This window comes from Passer domesticus, chromosome 5 (genome assembly GCF_036417665.1).
Source record: "Passer domesticus isolate bPasDom1 chromosome 5, bPasDom1.hap1, whole genome shotgun sequence".
Lineage (NCBI taxonomy): Eukaryota > Metazoa > Chordata > Aves > Passeriformes > Passeridae > Passer > Passer domesticus.
In genome coordinates this window covers 76604211-76631216 of record NC_087478.1, presented here as the reverse complement: position 1 = coordinate 76631216, position 27006 = coordinate 76604211, and the positions used below count along the sequence as shown (strand labels likewise).

General features: G+C 45.2%; 1 protein-coding gene and 1 long non-coding RNA gene across 7 annotated transcripts in view; one reads left to right on the top strand and one right to left on the bottom strand.

Annotated features, from left to right (window-relative positions):
* The window catches only part of IQSEC3 (IQ motif and Sec7 domain ArfGEF 3), a 98458-nt gene that overhangs the window by 29452 nt on the left and 42000 nt on the right, over window positions 1-27006 (bottom strand). For all 4 annotated transcript variants that reach the window (XM_064421188.1, XM_064421187.1, XM_064421185.1 and 1 more), the window contains exons 3-4: window positions 8481-8769; window positions 1321-2399 (exon numbers count right to left, since the gene is read on the bottom strand). In XM_064421188.1, the coding sequence (XP_064277258.1) occupies window positions 1321-2399; window positions 8481-8769 (1368 nt within the window). The remainder of the gene's footprint in view (window positions 1-1320; window positions 2400-8480; window positions 8770-27006) is intronic.
* LOC135301046 (uncharacterized) overlaps window positions 1-27006 on the top strand; it is a 56624-nt gene that overhangs the window by 16266 nt on the left and 13352 nt on the right. For all 3 annotated transcript variants that reach the window (XR_010362803.1, XR_010362802.1, XR_010362804.1), the window contains exon 3: window positions 13376-13465. This is a non-coding gene — a long non-coding RNA (uncharacterized LOC135301046). The remainder of the gene's footprint in view (window positions 1-13375; window positions 13466-27006) is intronic.

Sequence of the window (27006 nt, the reverse complement as noted above, 5' to 3'; positions counted from 1 at the left end):
TCCCAAACCCAATGATAGTAAACTGGCTTCTTCCTGGAAATAGACAGGGAAAACATCAACCAAATAACCTCAGAAAGCTTAATGGCCCTCCCAGTCCCTTGGAGAAGAAGCCACAAGGGGAGCCACATTGTCCCTTAGATACTGCTCAGAGATTGAAGAAAGACATCATTCCCCAGAGCTAACAAGTTATTTTCCTCACTCCTGTTCTCCAACCTGTACTCAGAACTGGAAATATGTCCCTCTCAGTTCTGTAAGAGTCCCAAATCTGCCTGACCTAACATCACTTCGCTTCTGGGTGTGCTCTGAGACCCATCCTAAAAACCTTTCTTCCTGGTCCCTGCCTCCTGGAGTCCACAGCCTCCATAGTACACATTTATAAATCCTGTGCATTGCCCCTTTGTCTGTGAAAAACTTCTGCCTGGGACTGCATAATGATCAGGCCTTGCTTTGACTAAAATGCCCACGCTAACGTGTGGAAAAACATTCTCCTACTATGGATACATTACATCCTCATTATTCGGAGACTCAAATGGAAACAAAGACAGAGATATGAGAGTGTGATGATAAAGCAAAACCCAGTACTTCTTGTGGCTTGCTTAGATGAGAAAAGTCTCATCAAAAGGCAATAAGCAAATCTAAATCTTAAGGGAGTTCAGCTCCTTTCTGCCAATCCATGTGTGACCCTGTGAGTGAACCTCTTCTGATGGTGACCTCTGCTCTGCTTTTGCTTTCACACCTACAGCCTTCTCACAGGATATCCAACTCAGGTATGTGAGAGACAGGTGACTAAACCTGGTCTGTCAGGTGAAAGTCTACCCAAGTATCTGAAGGAAAATTACAGCCAGAGATGTAATTTTACTATTAAGACTCATACTGGGCTAGCTAAGCTCAGCTCTACCTCTGTCTCCCTCTCTCTTTACTTGGAATTGACCCATGTTAAGAAACCAGCTCTGGGTTTACAGTCCTAGCTATGTTTGTTCCTTTGCAACAGAGTGGAGCAGAGTGATCCCAGGCTCAGCTGGTGGATGCCAAATGGACAGGAACTGGAACTGAAGGTTCAGTGAATTGTGAGAGCATGGGCACTACTCATGGGCTTGTTCCTCTGTTAGGCAGAAGAGAAGGACAGTATTTGGGAGAATTTAGGGAAAGAGCTTCTGGGAAGCCAACGTGTGTTGTGCACTGCATACCCAGATGGTCATGCCCTTGAATAAGAACAAATTAACAAATTTCCCTGGAGATGGATCTGGACCAAGAGCCTGCCATCATCTGTGCCTATGTGAGGCATAACCCTGGCTGGGAAATGGAGGAAGAGCCACTTACATGTTGAAGAGGTTCAGTCCAATGCGGTAAAGGCGTTTCCTCATGGTGTCTGTGGAGAGTGTGGGGGACTTGCAGCTGGCTGGGTTCTCGCAGTGGTACCGCGGCAGACTGAGGATCATGGCCTGCAGGGCTTCCTTTGAGGACACCTCAGAGGCTGACTTGGCTGAGGTGGAGGTGCTGCTGCTGCTCAGCTGCTCTGAGTTGTCTGCATTCTCAGACTCCAAGCCTTTGCTTTGTCCTGCCTCATTGCTTGCATCAAACTGGAGCTTCTGCACCGCCATCTGATCTGGCTCAGCACTGCTGTCCCCTGTGCCATTAGTGCTGACATCCACCTCGGTGGAAGTGAGGCTGTTCTCAGGTAAGCTCTCTGGGGCAGACAGTAGTTCGCTGGCTTCTCCCTCCCCTTCTCCTGGGCTTTCTTCAGCCTTGGTAGCTGGAGAGAGCCCAGCCTGGTCGTTGCTGCTGAGACAGTTTGCCATGGACACCGAGGTAGATGATGAGACAGAGATGTTCTTGTTGTCGATCTGAACTGTGACATCTCGAAAAGCCATCATGAGAGTGCTGCTGCTCTTGGGTAGAGTATCCGGCAGGAGACCTTCCTCCTTCTCCTGATCCTGTAGCTCAGCCTCTAAGTCTTGGTTTGGCTGCATGGAGCTGGCGCTGAAGGTCTCCCTGATCTGGTACGAGCCCCCATCTTGCAGAGAGCACATGGTCTTCAGGCTCCAGGTGCTGAGGGCATCGTCGATGGATTTCGCCAGGGATTGAACTTGTTCTGTGAAGGAGTCCTCCAGCTCAGTTAGTGCCCCACTGATAGTGGCTGGCAAGGACGGGGACCTCACCAGCGGGATGCCCACGAAGTTGTACCCCTCCACCAGGGCTTTCTCCGCGGAGAAGCTCTCCGAGTTCTGGACGCGGACTTTCCTCAGGGAGATGCGGCGCGGCATGCGGCTCTCCAGCAGGGAGTTGCGGATCTTCTCAAAGTTCTTGCTGAGCTGGTACTGCCGGAAGGCGGTCTGGATGGTGCAAGCTGCCCTGCGGGACACCAGGTGGCCGCCGTATTTGTGTTCTAGCATTTCGATCTGAAAGACAGAGAACGGACACGTTAGTTTTTGCTAATTGCCTCCCCATGGCTTCTTGTTGCCCAACTTTCTACACTGATTAGTCTTCAATGACTGTCAAAGCAACTTCTGACGATGAATTAACTTTTCCCTGCAATGCCATGCCCCTGATTTCAACAGAAGGTTCCCATTTGGGCATGACTGGCTAAATCATCAGCATCATGAACTTCCTCACAGCTGTAATGGGATCCTGCCTCTTCCTAGAGTGCCAGTCATGAAAACTGGAGCCTGCAGGTGCCCTTCCCTTGAAGACTCACTTCTGATGGCCTTTAGGGCAAGTGCATCACAGCAAATATAACATTCCAGCAATAGATCTTCCTGCTCAGTGGTGCTCTGGTCATGTCAAGCATTACCTCTTGTCTCAGAGTGTTACTAATGCTTCTCCCCTCCTCAGCAACCTTAGGAAATACTCTCAGCAAAAGGAGAAATCATTCAGAAAAAGGGAAGAAAATTTCATTTTTAAATGCAAAGAATACTGGCTTGATCTAGCAGTTAGTGAGAAACATAAACTTCCATATAAGTTAGTGGAGGCTGGGTTTGTTCTGAGTTTGTGTCTTTTAAAAAGTGCTCTGAATCCCAAAGTGTCTTCCTTTTTGATATCTGAATTTTTCAGGTGTCAGCCAGCAATGAAAAGAAAAATACCCAGAAAAAGAAAGACTCTCACTTTTGAAAGGCAAAAAAGTCTGAATTTTAAATGTTGAGACAAGATAATAAAAAAAGTAGAAGGAGGATTTACCTGAGCTGGTAACAACAAACACACGTAAATACATTGACATACATCATCTCAACTGGCTTCAGCAAAGCAGGTGTGTATGGTCGTTCCTGTAGTCTAGAATTTAAACTTCCTGGTAATCCCCCCACTCTTCCTCTGCAGCTGGGTTTTCACTAGCAAGTTCCAGGAGAATGACAGATGATTTGGTTCCAATGAGTGACTGACAGAGGATAAGGGGGACAGTGTGAAGATGAGGGTGGAAGATGGGGTTAAAAAAAAAGAGAATGAACTCAAACTACCTTCACTGAGGTTTAGGCTGAACTATAAGTTATCATTGGCACTTCACAGGGCAGAGTGCAGTTGCAGACTGTAGCATTAATATGTGTCTGCACACATCTAGGAAAACAAAACAAGCTGAAAGACAGGACTGAGAAGACCGGTGAAGTCAGTCCTGAGTTAGCAGAGGATTCATTGCATCAGTCATGTGGTGAGTGTGAGCTCGTTAGCAGAACCAAAGGATGGGTTTCACTGACTGCATCCTCATCCCCAGACATACCACTTGTCCCTCACCATGCCTTGTTGGCCCAGTACTCACAGTTTGAAAAGCTGAGCTCCACAAGATCTGAGTTTAAGTGCAAATTGCTTTCACAGTCAAAGTGAGACTGAGGCATGAGCCTCAGCTCACAGAGTCATGCCATGTCACCTGCTTCCTTCTTTTTCATAACATGACGTAAGTTACAGATAAAACCATCAGTGAGTGATGACACATAAAGACCTGGTCTGACAGCTGTGAGAACTGTAAATGACCTCTGGAGTCTTTCCAATACTAACTCCTCTGGAAGTAGAGGAAGATAATGTGACCTTGGGAGATAACAGGCAGAGAGGAACAACCTAAGCCCAGCCATTTTGTGCCTGCACTGCTATCCTGGCTGTGGAGCAAGTACTAGGAGGCTGACATTTATGGAAGAGAGTGGGATGGGGAGCACATCCTTTCATATTTCCCTCTCTGGACATGAAGCAGGGACCTTTGCCTTGTGCTCAAACATCAGGTAGGCTTCTGTTTTCTGTCTGCCTTGCCCTCAAGCTTGTGGTCTGTCCAAGGCAAACATCAAAGCCCAGCACTAAGAAACACCAGCAATTTTCTTAGTGGTGGGGCTGGCCACTGCAGTTGCAGAGGTAGCTGGCTCAGAGCTCTGTTTATCCCTGATTTAAAGAACATTTGCCTAATACTTTCACTGCTGCCCTCCCAGAAATGATCTGCATAAATGTTGCTAAAAGTCACCCCCACCAATCATGGGTACAGTGTGATTTACCACAAGACCTGGCAGCAGGCCTTTTGGATAAACAAGGACATCTTAAATCCTGCCATAAAACCAACACTCCTGACACATGCCTTTAAAGTTGGCCTGCCTGGAAAGAGACTGAGCTACCCCTTGGCTCATTCCTTCAGGGAGAAGGCTCATGCAAATAAATGTAAATTACATCAGTAACCTGCAAAGGTCCAACCCAGACAGTTATTACTGACAACTGACCGTGAGCACTTAAAATAATGATCTGGTTAATGAAAATGTAGAGCTAATCGTGTTAGGAGGGAAAGAGGAACAAATGAGAAGGACAGAATAACAGTAAAATGCAAAATAAAGCAGAAGCAAGAGCCTTACAATTATCTAAGGTTTCCAAGGAGGTGACAGCCATTCTGAAAACATGAAATTCATATGCTCTGAATCTTATTAGAGGCCAAGACAAGATGTCATTGCTGATCTAAAGTAAAAGGCCAGTTTATCTCATGCAAGGGCAGTGCCAAAAATGGCAGACTTTAATAGCTAGCGAGGAGAAATCCTTCCAAAAGTCCAAAGGAACAGAGCAAGCTGTCAGTACCTTGATAAAAAACATCACCAGCTTTTTGCAGTCCATAATCTCAGTCCTCCCAAAGGACTAAGGCATTAAGGAGCAGAACAAGATCTAAAGTGAGAGGACTCCTAGATCTGAAGTGAGAGGACTGCTCCTCAAATACTCTGTCTTCTAGCTCATACCAGGGGTGCAAGACTGGGTTCTGCCCTTTGCACCACTGCCTACTGGCACTGTCCAAAGCAAGGGGAATCCTACACTATCTTTCAGCAGGCATAACAGGGACAGGGAGTGTTCCAAGGGATGCCTGAGAAGACTGGCAGAGCTATATGCAGCATCCCCATAGAGAGAAGTGCCCTCCCCACCCTTGTTTGGTAGCTGTGGGTCTCTGTCTCTTTTTCTTTGCTGTTGCCCAGACATTTGCTGCTTATTGATGTTTGAGACATACCCATTTGCTGTCAGATCGAGCTAACTGACAGTCCAAAGGAACTAAGGATTTCACACAGCTGTAGCCTGTGTTCTTCTTCTCCAGAGGAGAAAGGGCGTTTGTTAGCAACGCAGCAGTCACGGGTAATGGAGATGTAAGTCTGGATGGCTGGAGGAACCTTCTGTTCTCATCTGAGAGCTGAGAAAGGCCAGACATGATTGGCCTTCTCTCGCTCCTAATAAACCCCATGAATTACAAGTAATTGCCTACTTAAAGCTACTCCTCTCTGGGGAATGATCCGACAGCCGGCGCCAAAGGAAGGGAAGAGCAGGAGGGGGATCGGGGGGGATTTCAAAGAATAATTAGCTTAATACATTTCTGGGCCTCAGTATGAACACTCATTCTGAGCAATCGTGGCTGAATTAGAAATGGCTGCGAAATATCCACTGCCATGAGGGATTGCATATGGAGGGAGATTTAACAAGGTCAAGGCAAGACAAAAGGCAAGCCAAACTGTAGGCCCCGACATGGACAAACATCTGAGGTCCACATCCCATGGCTTTGGTGCCCATAGGCATAAATTTATAAATCTGCCAGGAGAGACCATGGCCTGATCTTATTCTTGGTTAGCACAGGTTTTCTACCTTGGTTGCCACTGAGTATGGGGATGTGCCACCATGTTATAACCAGAAAAGAATCAGGCTCAGGGATAGAATCTGAGTCACTCAAGGTAATGCACGCATCATAAAAAAAGTAAAAAAAAAACAAACAAACAAAAAACATACAAAGCATACTCGTCACTCATTCTTAATGCTTCTCCAGCCTCTCACAATGGAAGGACATTGCTACAAGGGATATTTGTTAATGGAGTGCTTTCCTTCATCCATGGGACACCTGCTGCCCTTCAGCACAGCCCAAGTGTATGCATGACTGAAAGCATGCTCCTCTTCCCCGTGGTGCCTTGCATTTCCCCAACATTACAGAGTCTGAGAACAGGGGAACTTTAGTACCTGAGTCTCTGTTCCAACCTCCCGGCATTGAGTACATCTCCTCAGTGCAATGTCAGAATTCTCTGTTTCATGGGGTAGAGAGCAAGGACAGCCATGAACCCACTCACCAACTCTCTAGGATGATGCTGACGGGCTTCGACTGGTCCAAGTCTTGCAGAGGAGGCTGCACCTTACCCTTTTTCCTTACTAGCACTCAGTCCTCTCTCAAAAGGTAAATGTGACTTCAATTGTGCAGTGAGACTAAAAATGTCTCCTTGCACCTTTTTCTCTTACTGTGAGTTCTATTCCTGCATTACAAGTTCTGCTATAGGTAGGGTTCTACTGGGACAGACCTGTGCAGTTCCTATCACCATTATTCCCATTTAAGAAAACTACCTGATGGGTAAATTGATACTAATACCTATAAAAACACATACTACAGTGCAAGAGTGGAAGAATTAGTATTCTTCACTGCCTGAAAATCCCCCCTTCCAGAGCTGAAGGCAATTCACTAAAGACACCCATGAGTCTGGGGAGGCACACAAATTGTAAGGCCCCTTTGGTGTGAGAAAAGTGGTTTCACCAAGGAGATAGGCTCAGTCCCTGCAAGGTCAGTGCTGTGAGGCACCAGGCATTAATGAGCAATCAGCAAACATGGCTCTCTTGCTCACATGCATCCAGGGCAGATCTGCTGCAAGAACAATGATATGGCAACATGACCTTAAAGCTAAAAGAACACAGGACAGACACTCCCCGGGACCAACCAGAGCAGCTGTAGGATATCCAGGAGGCTAAGAACATATATAGCAGTCAAGATGTGGCCCACCCTGAAGATATGTCACATTAGCTTGTGAAGCCAGTTAATTAGTCTCATTTTTTTTTCTGGTGTGAAGCAAGAATTTTGTCTGAATATGCAGTATTTTGAGAAAGACAGAGCTGGAGAACAAAGGTGTCTCTTTTGCTCAGAAATCTGTTGGGTCATTGATCTGACACGTATGTTTAGGGACAGCATCTGTGCCTTGAGGGAAGTGGTAGAGAGATGTCCCAGAAGTAGCAGCTTCTTCTGTGGAAACCTCATTAGCTGAGACCCTTCAGCTGCAATATCACAGCTTCCACTGAACTCTCCCCCTGTCACTTGTCCTCCTCACCTCACAGACTGCAGGGCCTGCATATCCTACAGCCCCTGACAGAGCTGCCTTCCCAGGGAAAAGGCACAAATTATGCTTTAGGTTCTGTTTTGCACAACAGCTCTCCTGAACTGTAATCTGCAGAGACGAGGAGGGAGGGGACACATTCCACCTGTGAAGGAGGAGGCCAGCTGCTGTTAGCCCCGGTCCCACTGTCTCCTGCTGGGAGTCCAGTGGGACACACAGCTAGAGATGGGCACACTTGTGCTCTGGAGCTAGTCTGTAGCCTCAGGCACAGAGTGCAGCTTCTAGGACTGAATAATTTTCTCTTAGCCTGGTAAACTTGCCTATCTCTTCAGCATCCTCCTCTGGACTGAGGGCAGTGGTGCCAGCAGCGCACAAACATCGTGGTAGGTGCTGTGCAGGACATTATTGAATAAACCCCACTTCCTCTTGAAAGCTCATGCTAATGCAGAAGTGTGCTGGGGGCCTGCCCTGCCCTGCATGATGCAAGATGGCAAGATGGTCCTTGGAGACTCACTCATGAGGGAGGTAATTTGGAGCAACCAGGTTCTGGGAGCCCTGTTGACACTACACTTGAGAGCAAGGCACTACCCTTGGATGCTGCTGCTCTTGGCTGCCTGCAACCCATCTCTAAGCCTACACTCACTACTGGGTTTCTAGGTCCATTTTGGACCACTGAATCCAGGCAACAAGGAGCTGACACCAGCAGGTTTGGGTGAAAGAGTGACTCAGTCACAGGTGGGGAATCTACTTCCTCCATCAGCCTCACGTGCCCAAAGGGCCGGCTAGGCAGGGCAGGAGCTCCAGGTGAACAAAAGGCCAATGCATCTGCTGAAAGTCATTCCACACAGTGCAAACGCAGTCCCGCCCGCCCCATCCCCTTCTCCCAACAGCCTGAGCAGGAAGCCTTGGTACCTGTTTATTCTTTAGGTCAAGGGAGAGCTCATAATCGGAGGCAGCCGCATGGGAACACGAGGCCGTCCCTTTGCTGCGCTGCACTCTCACTGGGGAGCCCGTGTGGTGGAGGCTCGCCTTCTGCACCAGGGGGGAACACCCCGCTGCCTGCTCTTCTTGGAGCTCCGCATGCTGGGCTTTTAGCGGCACGGAGTCGGACCTGCCTTCCTGGCCACTCTGTCTGCCGGCCTCCTTCGGATCCTCCGTTTCACACCCGGCTCTCTTGCTTGTGGAACCGCTGGGATCGTCACTGTGAACAAAACGCAACGTTTCGCTTTTTTTATTTGTTTATATTATATTTGATTTATGATCATGTTTATTGCTGTTCGCTGTACTCGTTCCCTGAGCTGCGTTTTAAATGTCTAGGGAGCCTGAGCTGTCAGGGGTCTCCTCCAGTGATGGATCAGGATTGGAGGCTGCTCCAGCTCTGAGGGGAGCTGGGAGGGAGGAGCCTGCTTGGTTCGTACCTGCATTGGTTCATACAGGGGAGCCTGCTCAAGAGGCTCTTAGAGCCTCTCTAAGAGCAGGCTCCCCTCTATGACCCATCCTGTGACTCCTCAAACTGCCTGGTTGCCTCTGTTCCAGGTGCTGCAGTTGGAGGAGGTGGAGAGCCAAGGAGGGTGTCATGGCCTGTGGACACCCCTCCAGCCCTTTGGAGCAGCTGGCAATCACCCCTGTGCACTTGCCACCTGCTGCTCAGCATCTCTGCACATCCCAAGTTCCATCTGGCATGGAGCCTGGATCCCAAGGAACCAGTTTCCCCATGGAGTTCCTAAGGGCATGTGGGAAACGGGGCAGGGGTGGCTGAATGCTGCTGAGTTTCCAGGGAAACTCTTGGAGAGCTGAGAATATAAAGGGGCAACAGAGCCAGCCAGCCCTGAGGTCCTGACCCTTTAAAGAGTGTTTCCAATACAGCCATAGCAGACTGCAGAGCTTCCATAAAAGAAGCTGCCTCTTTCTCACCTACAGATTGCTGTGCCACTGAGATCTTGTGGAGAAAGTTCTCTTTTCTCCTGTCAGCCACAGCAGCAGCTGTGTGAAACCAGGGCCTGACAACAGTGCACCCTAAGAGATGGGACATTGTGCTCCAGGCAGGACGGATTAGCATGTGTCTGATCCATTGAAGTGATGAGGAAGTCTGTACTTAACTCCTCTTGCCAAGTATCCAATTTCAAACAAGATTTCGTTGTTCTGGGGTTCTGTTTGAACCTGACAGTGTTTGTTCATTGTTACCTTAGCGTCCTTCTTGTGGCTACAGAGGAATAATTTATGATTTCCAAGAGTGTGCAAGTCTACACGGACTGGCTGCTGCTGCACCAAGTCCATCAGACACAGTCCACAGGTTTCCAAGGGATGAGCATTCAGCTGAGAACAACATCCAGTTTGGATATAATTACTACAGAACCAATGCATTTAATTTCAGTGAAACCAAGAATGTGTATTGCCTCCCATACTTAAATGCTATTAAATTATTTAATTAACTTCTGAAATATATCTCTTTATCTTGGACTTGCTCCACATAAAACCAGTTCTGCTATCAAATAGATAATAAATCATTTTATGATTGGTGTTGATGTCAGAGCAAAAAGAGGGAAATTAGATATGATTTTATGTAGTGCCCAAATTACTTAGAAGCATTTAAGTCTCATTTTCAAAAGTGCTGTATGCCCTTAAGAGTCCAAATCTTCTAGCTGTAAATAGACTTTGCCTCCTAAGCCTCTGAGCACTTTTGCACATTTACTAGTACTTTAAAATGAAGTTTATTCTCTCCAATGGCAGCTTTTCTGTTCAACAGATTAACAATCAAATTTAGAAACATTCCCACAGTTTCTAAGAGGGCTCCAAATCTGATGAGCCAGACACCACCACAACTTCAGAATTAAGAAAGATGAAGGATTTAAATTTAGAAAGTTTCTCCTTTTATACATATATCTATAGTCACCAGTTAGACTTAAAAAAATAAATTCACAGAAGAAATCAGTCTCTTACGTAAATGCTCATACATAAATGCTATATAACCAACTTTGTCAAAGAGCATTAAAATTATGTCTTTCCATAATCATCAGTCAGGAAATACATTAAATGAAGCATAAAACTGTTCTTTTAGGTTGGACATCTTATCAAAATTTGCATTGTTCTATTCCTGATGCTACATTTTTTCCTACACCTAAAGATATTTTTAACTCTTTATTTTTAATTCTTTCTCTTCTATTCTATCTACATTGCAGGAAATCTTACTGGAGGACTTTCCCCTTACATATCTCACTGTAACATTTTTATTGGCAGCCCCTCTACTGTCCCTTCTGATTTTAACCAGCAGAGCAGCAATTTTTATCCTCAGCCTAAGGGAAAATCAGGTGACATAGATTTGATCACATTTTCATTGAAGTGCATGGCAAAAGCTTCCTGAGCATTTCAGTGGGATCTGGACTGTGCCCTATAAAGCAATTTCAGCTAGATGCATGAGCCCTCATTCAGCAAGACACATGCTCCAAATTGCTCAGCTGAGTCAAGGCCACAGTGCCCAGTGTGCCAGGCAGAGCTTCTTTAGGGCAGGTCAGACCCGAGGCAGTCAGATGGAGAGCTCGCCTTGCCCTGACTTCCCTTGGAGCCTGAACAGACTCTAAATGCCAGCAAATATTCCCTGACATGGTGGTCCTCTAAGCACAGGCACATGTGCTTAGCTCTGTTTTCCTGAGCACTGCTCTGGCTGCTCTGGGTGGAACATGGAGTGTGTGTGAGAGTTTGCAGCACTCAGTCCTGCTGCTCCGTAAGGAGGATGTCACCTCTCCTGGGTGCATCTCTGCTTTATCTTCTGTCACACACAGCGTACAGCCTGAGTGAGTAACATTCATAGGATATCCTGCATCCACTGGCAACAGGAGAGTAAAATCAGCAGGCTTTGTAGAATCAGACTGATCTAGACTGGGAGGGAAGGCTGGAGGTGTCTCCTCCAACTCCCTGCTCAAAGAAGCCATTTTCAGAGGCAGGTAAAGTTAATATGGGCCTTTTCCAGGCAGCTCTTCAGTATTTCCAGACATTAAGGCTCCCCAGGCTCTCTCCCCAACCTAGACACATCAATCCCTACTCCAGAAACACTGTCAGAGTGCTGGTCTCCAGCCCTGCCACAGCTTTCCCCTTTATATGGCCACGGACACACATGATCTGCACCCTGAAGACTGACTCCTTAACTTGGCCTTGGACTTGCCACAACACCACGGCCCTGCTGATGACTGGGCTCTGTGTGACCCTAGGTACCCTCACCACACCCAATTCTGACCCTGGCCAATGAGGCACAGGGTGTTGGACCACTCCAAATTGCTCAAGAACTCTCCTTAACCTCATTAGGCATTTAGGTTATTCTTCAGGACACGGGAGGGCCCTAAGACTGGAAGGACTATTCAGCCAGAGATGTGTGAGAAGCACCATCCCCCTCAGCACTGCTCCCCCAGGGCATTTCTGAGGTCCCTAAAGACTCTGTGCTGGGATAAGGACATCAGCTAAGCACACACACACATTAACCTTGCCTTCCTCCTCCATGCATGCTCTGAGCCCAGTGGAGAACAACCACACAGAATGGATTGTGCTTATGAGTGGAATTTCCTCGGGGTCAAAATTCGGTCAAGTCAAACTCAGATTCCATTGGAGCACTCAAAGGCATTTTTCAGCTAGATGTTTCTATGCTAAATATAAAAATTTTAACCCCATGGTGGTTTGGCTGTGGTGCTATCCAGGACGTGATAGCAAACACTCCTGCTGAAGTGGGAATAGTTTCTACATGTTCTGTTGTGGGGAAAAAAAATTCATAAAAATGGCCGAACCATTGAACCATTTTTAAGTTTTTTAATGTGAAAAAAATCTGGGAACAACAACAACAACAACAACAACAACAAAAAAAACCCAACAGACTTATTTCACCTTTGAACAAACCTGGGAAATTTCAGCTTCAGCAGTAAACTTCAGTGACTTTTAAGCAGTGGAAAAAAGGGGTAAAGGCTGGTTTTGATCAGCAGTCTGAATGTTACCATTACAGCCCTAAGGTTCCACTTACCAAACCTGTATTTCTCCCAGGTTTACTCTCATCTTGAACCTGTTTCTGAGGAAGTGTTTTGGGAAGGCCTGTTCTTGGTTTTCTAGTAGCAATGGCTAATGAAGCCACAAATAAGAAATAAAATACACTGTTAAAAATCAAAACTGATGCTACAGTGAAATAAATAAGAACTTAACAAGCCTGACATTTTTCCTGTGTCCTGAGTGACACAGTTGATTTTCATTGGTGGGACACAGGGATTTTAACAAAAGAAGCTCAGGAGCTGTTATGCTCACAGAAACAAAAAAACCCAAACAGTAAGGAAAGTAAGGAGGGTTAGGATAGAAAGTATAGCATGAAAGATCTCTGGGGAAAAAAGTGTTATTAAGCAAATTAGGGGGATTCACTTTCTTTCCCTTGTCCAGTAAGCAATCAGACTCCCTGGCTGTGGGATGAAGAAAGGGAATGGAGCTATTGCATGTTCAGTTTCTTGGATGAGAAAATTGGTCTAACCACCTGGAATAATTAAAAGTCCATGCAGATTCTAAGGTGTGAATCCCAAAGTCCCAGCCAAACTCCAAACAGGTGAATTTAGTTTGAATCCCAGCATCACCCCTGCAGTTTCAGCTGTAGTAAATGTTCTTTACTTGCTGTCCTCAAGTATCATATGCCACCATTATTCACAGCTTTTACAGTCATATAATCAAGTAGAGAAGGTTTGTCATTTCTTTGAATTCTGTTTGATTCAAAAGTGCAATATTAATGTAAATTGCTTGCAATCAGGTAAAAAGGAAAACTACAAATTCAGCTGTTCTCTTCTTCCTAGATGTTCCTACATGACTTTTATGACCCACAACGATCCTAGTCAGTTACAAATAGATTCCATCTGCTGTGAAAAACATCTCTCATGTTCCAGGTATGTCCTGCTCATTTGCACAGTTGACTTGTATATTCCTGCTGCAGGTTTATTAACAGAAATGGTTACTACAGACAATCTGACTCAGGGCTTATATAAAGTACCATCCCCAGTCTAGCATTTCAAAACAGGGATATCAGGGTTGTGAACTGAATTCCAGTGCTTGTTTCAAGAAGGCAGGATGGTGAAAAAGCTTTCACTGAGACAATTCAGCTGGCACCCATAAATATTTTTATTTAGCACAAGTAAATCAGACTTCTGATACTTAGCTTTTATGTGCAGGTTTCTCAGGAAGGTTTTATATAAGGATTAGAGTAAGGGAAGGATGAAGGGAGAAGATGGAGGAGAAATGTTATAATAGTGAGGTTTTTATATTACTCTCTTTTTTCTCCCTCCCTTCTCTTATGGAATCATGAAGACCAGACCAGTGACACTAAATTATCAAACCAGAGAAGCCATATGCCCATTTCTAGCTGTATGAAATCCACATGTCCTCACAGGGCTGTTGTGCCACTGTCTGTCCTGGGAGAAATACGACTGCTTTGCACCTGCTGGAGCATCAGGATGTTGCCCTTCCTTGCATACTCCTCATCACCTCTTTGCTGCTGGAAATACATGTTTCCAGCTGGGAAAGGAGCTGCATTTCTAATTGACAACTGTGGAGATGAACCATGGTCATCTATTGGATCTTCACTGTCAGGCTTAGACATTCCCATACTTCATGCCCTGAGAAACAACACGCAGCCCCTTCCCCTCAAACATCTCAAGGCCATTTCAAGGCAGACCTGCAGGCAGGAACACACAAGTTGGACAGACATTCCATTCCATTGCACCACTGTCAAATACCAGAATCAGTTCACGGTCTGAGAGGAATTTTCAGAGTTCTCAGAAAAGCGTTTGCAGGGTGGCTGAGTGACTAAACAGGGCTCAAGGACCAGAAGAGCTACTCTTCTCAAGGACAATAATGTTAATCCTGTAAGAAATTAAAACTGAGCTTTCTCACTGATCACTCCAGAGCTACAGAGCTCCCATTGTGTGGTCACCACTCATCTCTTTGCACCTTCTCTCCTTTTCCAAGAAGAAAAAAATTTGCACATAAATAAGAGCAATAACAGACTAACAACAAATAGCAGTGGTTCCTCTGGATATGGTGAATGGTTTAAGAAACCAGTCACTGAAGAAGAGAATGTTCTTGTTGCCAGATACAATGGTTATGCAAAAAGGTCTAGCTAATCATACAGAAGGAAGCTATGGCTGTGAGGTGTTACAAAGGTACTGCAGAGGCTGATCTTAGCTCTTTTTTAGCTTAGCTCTTTTTGTGTGTCTGTGTCACTCCAGGAGAAGACCATATTTCTGTTTCCCACATATAACTTACCAAATGCCTTCTTCATAGTATTCAAGGTCAGTGAGCAGGATTGTGACCTGTAACTGAGGCAAAGACTACCTGGACTAGTTGTGAAACACCACAAATTTTATGCATCCATTTCACAGTGCTCCTTATGAGGGTTGGTTGGTTATAGTACATATACTGTTCTTAAATTGCTGTAAGTGATTAATGGCCTGATTAATTGCCTCTCATGGCCTTAGATTTATGTGAGACTTCAAAGCTTCAGAGATGTCAGAATAAAAAAAATAATAATAAAAAAACCCCAAAGTACCATACAGAGTATGTACCATACAAAGTACCATATAGAGAATTAGAAAAATATTTCACTAGCTCATGCCAGTGGAATGGAGTCCAGACCCCAAATCTGCAAGAACTTGTGCTTCCTCTGTCTTTCCTAAGCTTCCCTGCTCAGAAAAAAACCAAAAAACAAAAAACAAAAACCAAAAAACCCCAAAAAATCCCCAACAACAAAAAAACAACTGCTGAGTTAGCAGGGTCCAAAGTGCCTTTTCAGTTTATTTCACTTCAGAGTTCCCTGAGGATACCCATGACATGGGGTGAATGGGTTCATCAGAATTCAATGGGAAAAAAAAAGCTGAGACAGGCTTGGTAATATATTATGGGATCTTTTCAAGGTTCAGAGATTTCTGACATGCAGGGGGCCTGAGTGCAAAAGAATTGCTTCTGATTTACTTATAAGTTCAAGTTTTAGGGTGATTTGGAGGCAATGCTCTCTGGGAGCCTGCTGAAACTGATGGAAGGCAAAAGTCTCCCCTGCCAGAAAGGCAGGGAACTTGGAACTTGATCTTGGCAGATCAGCCCCTGCCAGCCAAGCTGCAGCTTTCTCAGACAGTCTCCCCCAGCGAAGACAAATGCAGGAACAAGATTCTGATTTTGTCTACATTCACATAACACCTTGTAAAGCAGTGGCATCAAGCCATCTTCTCACACTAGTTTTACCCAGGAGGAATTAATGGTAATTAGCCAAGCTCATTACCCATCCCAGAATATATTACTTATTTCATAAAAGGTATGGCACACACACCTGTAAAACAGATTTGACAGTATGGTACAGTAAATATATTGGAAATTAATTAAATTTAACATCCTTTAGCACGGACTGAACCAGGCAACACCTTTTCAGCATCACTTGAAGTTTTTTTGGTGAGATGTACATTAAGCAGACAGAGAATGCAATAATACTAGCAAGACCCTCCTGTCCCACAGGGATCAACATGCTAAAGTCAGAGCCTTCATTTCAGATTTAATCTTTAAACTTGATCCCCATGTGCTGTGTAATCCCCACAGTGTTGTGTTGTTGTGTCTTTTGCTACAGAGCAGCACTACAGGAACTAAATGTTTCTGAAGTACCCCCCTATGCCATCCTGGTGCAGAGATGATTGTCCAGGTGTCAGATAGGGCTGGCCACCCCTCTGAGAGCCTGGCTCTCCATGACTAATTTCATCTACCAGAGGACTAGTGCTTTTCCAAGAGGACAGACAGGCTCCTCCAGAGGGTGGCTTGGAATATCTAGGGCAGCTCTCACTTTGTGAGAAGTGGTGTCCATGGTGCAAGGCTGGCTGTTCTGGGTGGTGTGGGTGACTGTCACAGTTTTTTTTTCTTATAGTTCCTACATGAGTCTGGATGAGACATCAGAAGGACCCTTGGGCCACCTCTCTGGCACACCCCTTTTTCCTTTTCCCATCCATGCCTCTTGTTTCACCAGCTGCAGAGCACAAGGCTCAGCTTAGGAGCCCCCTTCTGAGCTGCCTGTCACACTTGGGGCTTGGCACAGTTTTTGTGCTGTCTCTGCAGGTTAGACACAAGTCCCACAGCCTGGCGCTGCAGACAAGGTTACTTGTGACTGCTTGGAACAGGGCACTTGTGCTTCACTGAGGTGTGAAGAGCACCAAGTGGACACTGAAGGCATAGGAGGTCCTCCTCTGCAGGGTTTAATTACTTTTATTTTAACCCCAGACCTCTCTTGTTTCTGCAATGTTTGGTAAACACGACCTTTTAGAGAAAGAAAAAACAGATGGCACCCTGCATTAGTGTTACTGCCCGCTCAGCACCCCGGGAAAGAGAAACTTGGCTTCTCAGCAGCAGTCTTTCTGCCACTTTGAGTCAGATCTCTTGGCTTCTCATCCCTGGGGCAGGTTTGAACATCACCAAATTCGCTGACAAAAGCCTGCCGGTGCAATCATGCAGAAGATAGAATTTCACTGCTAAAATGAGATGAATTCAGGGCTGGGAGGCAGCAGAGCCTCTACAAGGCAAGGAAAGCTTGCATATCCCTCAGCCCATTGCTCTCCCAGTCCAACAATGAGCTGAGTGAGGGACATAGCTGTTGGCATTTGCAGACCTGGGCAAGGACTTCTGCAGTCTTCTTTTCCTACCTGCTGTGGTGGACTCTAGGTTGGACTGCACCTCTGGACTCCTTCCTGAGGGATCAGGGTAATTAATTTGTCAAGGCAGAGAGTGAGCCACTTCACAGGTAGATCTCGGTGTAACTCAGATAAATTTTGCTTCTATTCTCAAGTATCTCAGCTATTTCATCTCTTGTGATCACTGCAGCCCAGTAGAAGGTCACTGCTTGTGTCAAACCAAACCGAAAGAAGCCTTGTTCTCCTCAATATAAAGAGGAACATAGCCACAAATCACCATCCCACTCAATACAGACAATGCAAACAGCATTCACCAGCTTTATCCAGATTTTAACTTTGTCACTGTGTTCAGTTCTAGAGGCTTGCATTGCCCTTTGGCTGAAGCCCAAGATAGAAACAGCATGGTTAGCATTCCCTCCTCCTTTCCCCAATGCAGTGACCACCCCCACAGCCTTATGCAGTAGGCACAAAGCTCTACTTTTCCAGTCTTTAACCTATTTTGTCTCTGCTGCTTCCTTACACTCTGATCCACTTCATGTCACATTTCTTCCCTGAGGCCCCATTTCTACCTTTTTTTTAAATTCCCATTTGGAAAACAGAATGACTTAGCAACTTACACATTTGGCCACACAAGCTCATGTTTCCCTATGGCACCTCAACTTTTCTTACCTATGAGAAATGGAAATTATTCCTACCGTTATTATCTGTACTTAGACATGGAACTTTTGGGGTAAGATCATAAAAAACCCATGAAGTTTGCCTAGACTCAACCAATTCTACTGTGTTGTTGAGCAGTATCCTGGCTGGTGTTCTAAAAGGCTTTATTCCTGTGGATTGCACCTTCCTCAGTGGAGGATCGAGCCCAATATGCTCTATTTTAGGACATTCTGTATAATCCTTACCAGATCCAGTTGTGCTGTAACAGCACATATTTTTCACAACACTATTCTGCACCCATTCTGGTTTGTGCCTCTCCACTCTCCCTCTCACATCAGAGCACTCTGGGATATTACAAGAATTGGTTATATTTTGCCAATGACCTCTGGAGACATGTGGAAAAAAGCACTAGCAGTGTGTACATAGCATAGCCTATCTCCATCTTCCCTCTTTCTGCAAAAGAGGGAATTAAAGAGATTGAAGTCAACCCAGACACACAGACAACAACAGCATCATAACCTGCTTACAGGAAAGCAGCACCACACCAGTGTGGGACACAACAAAGGTGACACACAGCTCTAATCACCTGGCAATTCATTTCCAGTGGGATGATGGCACAATCTGTGTGTGTCTAAAGAATCCATGTGCCAAGCAGAAGTTGTTAAAAGTTAGTGGAACACACTTCCAAGTGATGTGGCCAGAATTAGGTTTCACAGTCTCACAAGAAAAATCTCACTGAACTCAGATCCTGTTTATGATACTTTTCTTCAGGATGATGTTTTCTTACAGAAGATGGAGTAGCCTCCAACTGTTCTGCACAGGTGAGACAACAGTCCAAAATACCTCCCAGCTTGTTTGCATGCACTCCCTCAGCTATCTCGTTCTGTTTGCAGAACTCACAGTGGCCTGAGCAGCTGTACAGTGTGCTCCACTTCAGCATTCCAGACTCTTCAATTCTTCCTGAAGCATCTTAAAATCTGCCAGGGCCACATGCAGGAGAAGGAACTCTAGTTCCTTCTCTAGAGATGTTTTTCTGAAGGGAGAGCTTAGTGTATCCAAGCACACAGCCTGTTCCATAGGGGTGACCAGAAGATGAAACTTCATAGGAGTGAGTTAGTGTTGCAGAGCACGAAAAAGACAAAGGCCTTTGGATTGGCATCACACTATAAGAAAATGTGTAATAAAAGGCCACAGTCTCATTGTGTCACAGCCAAAGAATGCTGGCATGAACAGGATTATTCCAGACAAGGGCCCTGCTCATTTATCTTCTACTCATATTTTCTTGTTCCCTGCAGTTCCTTCTTTCATTTACACTATTTTTTATCTTCCTGCTTTTCCTGCTCCTTCTCTGCTGTTATTCTTCCTCTTTGTATAGTATGTCTGCCATCCATCTTTCTTACAGTAGCACTGTTACATTTGCTGGGCTGAGTCTCTCTCTCTTTTTTTTTCTCCTTGACTCTTTTTTATATCTCTTTGCCTATCTGTCTCTATTTTGAAAGCCATCAACAAGCACGTGGACAGAGGGTCCACAGAGAACACCTGTCAAGTTCAACAGAGCACACCTTGGTGTACAAAAGGTCTGGAATGGCTCCATTTTGGGTGTGGGTGCATTTTGACTGATGCAGATCAGGTCAGATGATATTAGCTGAAGATTAGGGTGAATGGTGTGAGCTCCACCATAGTCCATCTGCTGTTATTTCACAAAGCATCTGTGCCCATTTCCTAGTGTTAGATACAGGGCGATTTCCAAGGCTGGCACAGTTTCTTCCCATGCATGTCTGTAGGATTTTCATACAGAAAACACAGGATAAAGCAGGCGTTTACATTGCATTCCCCTCGTACCAAAGAGTTGCCATGGTATGGACAAGAAATTCTTTGCAGTATAGGAGAGAGAACATGAGGATCATCTGCAAGCCAGAGTGAATTGCCTGGTATTGATGGCAGTAACTGACCTCAACAGCTGTGGAGTGTGGCTCCCACAGCTGTAAAGTTGGTTGTGATTGATCCCCTTGCACACATATTACCATGACCCAAGAAACAGCAAGTACTGGCACATGTGGGAGAAAAGCACTTGAATCCAAGTCTACATTCCTCTAGGGCAGGACCCACGTAAGCAACAGAAGCAACAGGGGAAAATAAAGAGCTGGAAGAACACGTGGCCAGGAAATGGCTGGATACAGCTTCAGGCTCTCAGAAAATGTGTCTGAATGGCATCTTTGCAGTTTCAAAATAGGATAATTCAGGTGTGCTTTCTACAGCCTCTCTCTCCTAGCATCCTCCACCTCCCTGAAGAAAGGTGTTAATACTGGCAAGCAAAGCAACCAATGTGACAGGGAGACTCCAGATTCCACCAGAAATATTTTTGTTCCTGTTGAAGAGCCAATTTATTCCTCACTTTACTTCTCCACCCTCATGTTCTCCACACTTGCCTGAAAGTAGCTGCACCAGCTGTTGGAGAGGAGCAGGGAAATACCTGTGTGGGAGAGAGTGCCAAAATGTCCTGGTGGAGCTCCTTTACAGGACTGAGCCAATGCATCTGAAACTGACCTCCTGTTTCTTTGGATGCTTCCAGAAACAGCCATTCCTCCCAGGTCATAGTACCAGAAGATTTCCCAACTATACCTCCCTGCAAGAGATTCCCAAGGTTGTTGGTAACTATGATGTTAAGGATGTTTTCTGAAATATTTTTTGCATATAATTCTAAGTGTTTCCATATTTGCCCTAAGTCTACATTCACTAAACATCTTTGTGATTCTGGATTTAGCTCCTGCAAAGCAACTGAAGCTGCTAGTCCTCACTGTACAAAACACCCATAAAAAGTGAGGATTCTGCTCACTCCCAAGTTTAGGAAGAGTTCAAATCTGGGTCTAGATATTACTCTTGGCTCACATATTTGTGTCAGACTGAAATCAAAACTCTGAAAACTGTGAGCTGGGGGAATATTTATGTGAACTTTGTTGACCCATCTCTGCCTGTTTGCAGCTTCCTGCAATCTCCAATGGTACTATCTGGAACAGGCTTATTAAGTCTACAGGGATGGAAGAATAAGAGATGAGCTGTTAAGAAGCAATAAAAAAAAAAAATCTTCTCTTTGTGCCCATGACCTCAATAAGAAAAAGAAATGAGAAGCACAAACAGGATGTGCTAGCAAAGCAGAAATGTTGCTCCAACTTATGTGTGTTTTCAAAAGTAGTGCTCTGGAGGACTTTGGGGGAGTAAAAGAAGCCAGACTATGAGCTTTGTGTATGGTCATTTGTCCTTAGAGTACACAAGACCATGAATGTAGAGGCTTGCTTTGCACTGGCATGTCCACATCCTGTTAAGATTGACCTGGAGTCTTCTTCATTAAGAATCAGAGAAAAATTCAGCCTCCATGGAGCACTAATTGTAGGAACATGCACTTGACACTGCCAGCTGGGGACCAATTAGGCAGAGTTGTCAGGCTTCTTTAAGTGGAAGATTATAGATCTGATTTGATACAGACTAGAATCACCATCATGCTTCACACCTGAGCCAAAGCCACAGAACAGCTCTGAGCTAAGCTGAAGCACTGATCTCCAGATTCTATATAAATATCCTGCCAGCAATCCTAAATCAGAAATTATAATTTCCCATTTCATGAATTGGATTTGCATTTGTCCTGTCAGGCAAGGTCAACCTTTCACAAGTTTGGGTAGTTCAGTTGTTTAACTGTAATGCTTAAAGAGTCACTGTCCACCTGTTTATCAAGGTACTTACTTCAGTATATCCAGAGTAAGCATCCAGTTGGTGAGTGGTTCAGTTCTCAACAACTTCATGGGCCTCAGCCTTATGGGACATAGCAATCACAACCCAAACAAGGTCTTGGGAATTTCTCAGGAGGATCTAACTGTCAGAGAACCTCAAGTGACCCAAGGGCAAAGTGAGAGCTGTAGCAGAAGGAGAAATGCTCCTGGGCTACAGCAGTGAGGAGTCAAAGAGGGACGTGATGCTGTGACTGTGCAGTGGATAAAATTCATGGTTCCTTTGTGCCGACATCTTCCAACATGACTTCACAGGACAAATAACAAGTGCATGTTCAATGGAAACAGAGAGTTCAGGTAAAAAGGCATGTAGAGTCAGAGACAGAGTTGTTCAGAAGTAAATGAAATCAGATTTTGGGCTTTAAGCATGGGCTGCTGAGGGTGCAGCATACTCATGCAGCTCAGAGAGCTATCAAGAAAGATATTTGAAGGTTTGGTTTGAACAAACTTCAAATCCAAAATCTGTCCAAAATCTGCCCATCCACTTATCAGCCTCCCACATATAAAAATGGAGCAACTAGCTTCCTCCAGCAATGAAGGTGGAATTCACATTTCCATTTCAGTACGTTGGTAAGTGTAATAAAAGGCCACAGTCTTTTATTTAAATAAATTGATTATTTATTCACATGTGGGGCAAGAAGGAATTTCTCCAGAAATGAAAGGAAGACTGGCTTGGAGAAGTAGCCAATGGTTCACCTGTCTCCTTACCACTAACTGGTGCCAGGAAGCAGCCAATCTGTTATGGTGACTAATCCAGCAGGCACTTTAGAAATTAGTCCACAGGGATTCAAAGTTTAAACTATATTGAGTTATAATTTCATTGGTCCACAATCATGAAGTAAACATTTTGTAAATTAGTGGCACTACTCATGTGTTAGCCCTGATCTAAGCAGCAGTCTCCCTATTGGAAAGTGTGGAAAATATGAACAGAGCCAGATTTTCCAAAGATGTTTCAGATCCTAGCCCTTCTTCCAAGTACACACCCAAGCCCTTCCAAAAGATTGCTCTCTCTTCCTAAGAGAACTGTCTCCTTTGCCTTAAAAGCAGGTCAGGTCTCATCTGCACTTCCACAATGCTTCAGCACTCCAGCGCTATTCCTAAATCCATTGCTAAAACAGACCTGCCCCTGATGCTTAAAGTTTTCCGTAGAACTTTTCCCATCACAGGAGGAGAGGTGATTTTCTGCTGATTTCCTATTCAGCACCACAGAGGCAGACTCCGAAAAGCCTGTGAAAGGCAACTGAATGAATATACTGTTCCCTCCAATTGTGACTCCATAATTTCCTCTCATTACTCTAATAGAAACAAATCTTTCTAATCTCAGCCCTATTACCTCACACAAAGGAAAATGGTCTGTAATCCCGTTAGAACTGGGCTGCTGCTGGACACATTTTAAGGTCATTGTTCTGGGATGCCAGTCTTCACTCTATGTGACTGGGAGAAATGGGAAATGCAATTACTAGGCTATTCAAGTCCCTAGAATGAAACCCTGCCATTAATAGGCAAAAGCCAGTGAGAAAAAGAGCCGTTGCTTTATGAAATTACAGGGTTTGGCTAAATTAGAGTCTAATCAGCACCTCAGTAAAGGAGCAGGGTTAGCTCCTACTGCCATCCCTGGAGTTTCTTCATATCACTCAACCAGATATTTGGCATCCCCTATGGAAACCCAACCTGCAAGATGGCTTATGGCCATGAAGCCAGTGGTGTACAAGTCCAGTGGAGACAATGGTGAAGGGTTTATATTGTCCTTTGACATGGGAAAGCCCTTAGAGTTCAGGAACAGAAATCTGCCTGCTGCTGCCATCACCTCATGCAGTACTTTGGCTTTGAGCTTTTTGGCAGAATCTGGGATCAAATCTGTCTCTTAATATTCATGGCCTACAGCACTAGTTTTGCTAATTGCTGGTGCAACCCAGCTAAGCAGCCAGGTGGGAAATTTGCATTGCTAAACTCATGGAGATGCAACTTACCCACAAGGAATTCACATTTGGGAGGAGAGAAGGGGGCTCTCTCTGCTTGTGGCAGTCAGTGAAGCAAAGCAGAACAAGATGAGTGGGAAAAATCTCAACCACCTCATTGAGTTGGCTTCTGTTGAGTGGTTAGACAGTGACATGTTCCTAATCACTCCCATCCATGTGAAGCCAAGGCATTTTTAGCTGGCAGCAAAGAAAGAGCAAGAAATCTTGCAGAGAAATGTTTAGGAAGACCACACAAGAACAATAATGACCATCACAAACAACAAGCAGAGAAAAACTTTTGTCCCAGATTGTTCCCTGGCATTCAACCTCCAACTGTTATTCACTGCATTTGCTTCTTCTCCTGTCCCTCTCTTGAACTGTATGGCTGCCCCTGCTGGTCTCTCCTGCAGTCAGACAGCCACTCATCTCACTGTTTTGATGTCCCCCTTTTCTCCTTCTCTGCTGTGTTTTTCCTCAGTCTCCCAAAGGACTCCTGTCCCACAAGATGAGCCTGGGCTTCTGATGAAAACAGAGCGGTTCTTGCAGGTCCCAGACAGAAGGGATGTGGGCTGAGGTACAGTTCCTGCTAGAGGAGGAGGAGGAAGCAACTGATCACCACTGGAATCTCCAAGTCCCTTGAAGAGCTGAGAGTCACTTCCCTGTTTATGCTCTTTATTAGTCCCTATTCTCTTTAATCGGCTTAGACTGATGAGCCAAGGCAGCGGTAGGGATCAGCCGGGCTGTTTAATTAAAGGATTGCAGCTCAGCCTTGCAGTTTGGGGGTTTCTGTAAATGAGCTGCAAGTACATTATTTAATCTGCTGTGCTGAGAGGAGTTGGGGCATTAATGAAGCAAACTCTAATTAAAACTAGATGGCTGATGGTTATTAGTGGCATGAGTTCTGACAGGATTTATCTCATTTAGGGAAACTATCAGAGAGGGAAAAGAGAGAATAAACCCGAGCTGGTTTATCAGAATTCACAGCAGCGCCACTTGTGACTGGCTGTCCATTCAGTGGAAGAGCTGCACAGGGAGCCCCTGTGTACCAGGCTCTCCCACCAGGAGCCCTGATGAGCTTACTTAGGGATATGCTTGGCTCACCCAGGAAGTGATTGCCTATTCAGGCTGTCTGACCCACATATTTCAGTCTTGACTGACTTTTGTTCTGCCTTGGTTCAATGGGGAACCTGTTCATGATTTGAGCAGGGTGACAGACTCTGTAAATGATATGATGTGCTTCTCCTAGAAGCCTACTGAGACATTCCAGAACACCATATGGATATCAGCTCCATGCTGACTCTGTGTTTTTCCCTCTCTGCCATTCTTCTGCCTTCCTCACTGCATTGTATATGTAACTTTGGACATGAACGAAGCCTCTGGCTGACTGCAAGACTTGGCAAAGACTAGGAGATGTTTTATGGTTAGCATAAAGCTGAATAGTGAGTTTAATAACTCTCTGCCTGTTTCTCACCTTCAAATAGCCATGGTGGCTTCAACCATCTTTACCTCTGCATAGAATATTGTGTCACACACAGATTCAAGACTGCTGTTGGGATCTGGAAGCATTAGGAATGGCAAGGACACAAGAAAGACTGGGGGAAAAAAGTAAGGAATGCATGAGGCCTGCAGTGTGGGGCAAGCTACAAAAGGCAAAATGGACAGGCATAGATCAGTAGGAGAAGCCCAGATGCAACATGCTAGAGGGGTCATTGTCATTCATCCCCCGTTCAGGATTTCCTGGCTCAGACTCATCTTCAGATGCAACTTGCCAAAGCTGTTAAATTGCTGAAACAGGTGATCACTCCTTCTTCAATTTACCTGCCACATCCCAGCAGAAGGAGGGCAGGCAAACTCAGACTCAAGGGATAGGCAGGGCCTTTGGGAATCAGCAGGACAAAAGGAAGGCCTGACAAAGAACATGACAAAAATTATCCTAGAACTTTAGACTGTATGACTGACAGCCTTGTAGAATAAGAATTTTCTAGAAACTAAGGGATCTGATCAGAAACACGATGGAGGCTGGGATAGGAATGGGGCAGGGTCAAGGATGAGGGTATAAAGATAGAATACTATTGCAAAACTGATCCTTAGTTCCAGACAAACTAGAGCACTTAAACAAAACCCTCTCACTCCAGAAATGTAAGGGAGAGGTGGCTTTCCCTACTACAGAAATCTCCATGGTCTTCTCCTCTGCTCTCTCTTTTTCCATGCCAGCATCTCCCCACCTGCCATGTAAACTTCACAGAGCCTGAAAGCCCTCAGCACAGACTGATCATGGGGGTTAACCCTTCCATCTTCATACACAAATGGGCAAGAGGTTCTTCTTTACCCTCTCTCCAAGTACTCTACTTTTGAGCATACACACCCACCCATCCCTGTTCTCTTCACAGTTGTCCAGCACTTACACTTTTGCTTGGAAGGCAATCAGAAACCACAGTTTGCTCCAGTGAGTAGAACAAGACAAATGTAATTATAAAAATGCAGTAACCTCACTACTGCAATTCTGCTGCCCAGCTCTGTTCAGAGCCCTGCTAGTAACTCCGGCTTTTTACATAGGTGCCAAAGGTCAGAGGTAAAAGTCTAGCAGTGTAATGAGAGACATCTTTAAAGAGCAACCTCTTTGCTGTTGTCAGAAGGGTGATGAGGCCTGGGAAAACAGAGTAGGTTTGCAAGAGGTAAGGGTGGGATGTCGTGAGAGGGGAAGGAAATGGCAAGAACAGAGGGACAAGGCCAAGCGTGGAACCTAAATGCAGCACATGCATCTTGAGTACCTCTGCAGCTCTTTGGAGCCCTTGGTCTTGGCACTGACATCTTTCACTGATGAGGGAGAGTTGAGAAATGTTGGTGTCCCCACACCTGGCTGCACTGGATACAAGCTGGTGAAAGTTAACAGCCTGTCTATAGCTGTTCTTCACTGGCAAGCTCACACCATTTGACACAGGTAAAGATACTCCCCCCACCCCATCTCAGGGTGTGTGACAGAACCCTGAGTTTTTTGGGTGACATTTGCTGTACTTTAAATGTTATCGTGTGTATGTCCAGGAACCTCATAGTGTGAGATAAATAATTTGAAGGAGGAGGGTGAAGCATGTGTGTGCCAGTGTCACATACAGTAAGAGGAGGTACAAGCATGAATGTGGGTCAGTGGAAGTGGGTGTTTGAAGAGAGGCTGAAAAAACATTTTGTGTGTGTGTGTGAGTGGAGATTAGGGGGTGTTTGCAGACAATTACACAACAGTATGAACAATAATCTCTGAGAGGGAAAAGGGGGACAGCAATGCTGGGGACATGGGATGTAGGAGAGGATGGAGCAGGATTGGCATGTGCAAAAGGTGAGTTTTGTCTGGGGCAGGAAGATCAGTGATGGATGATAA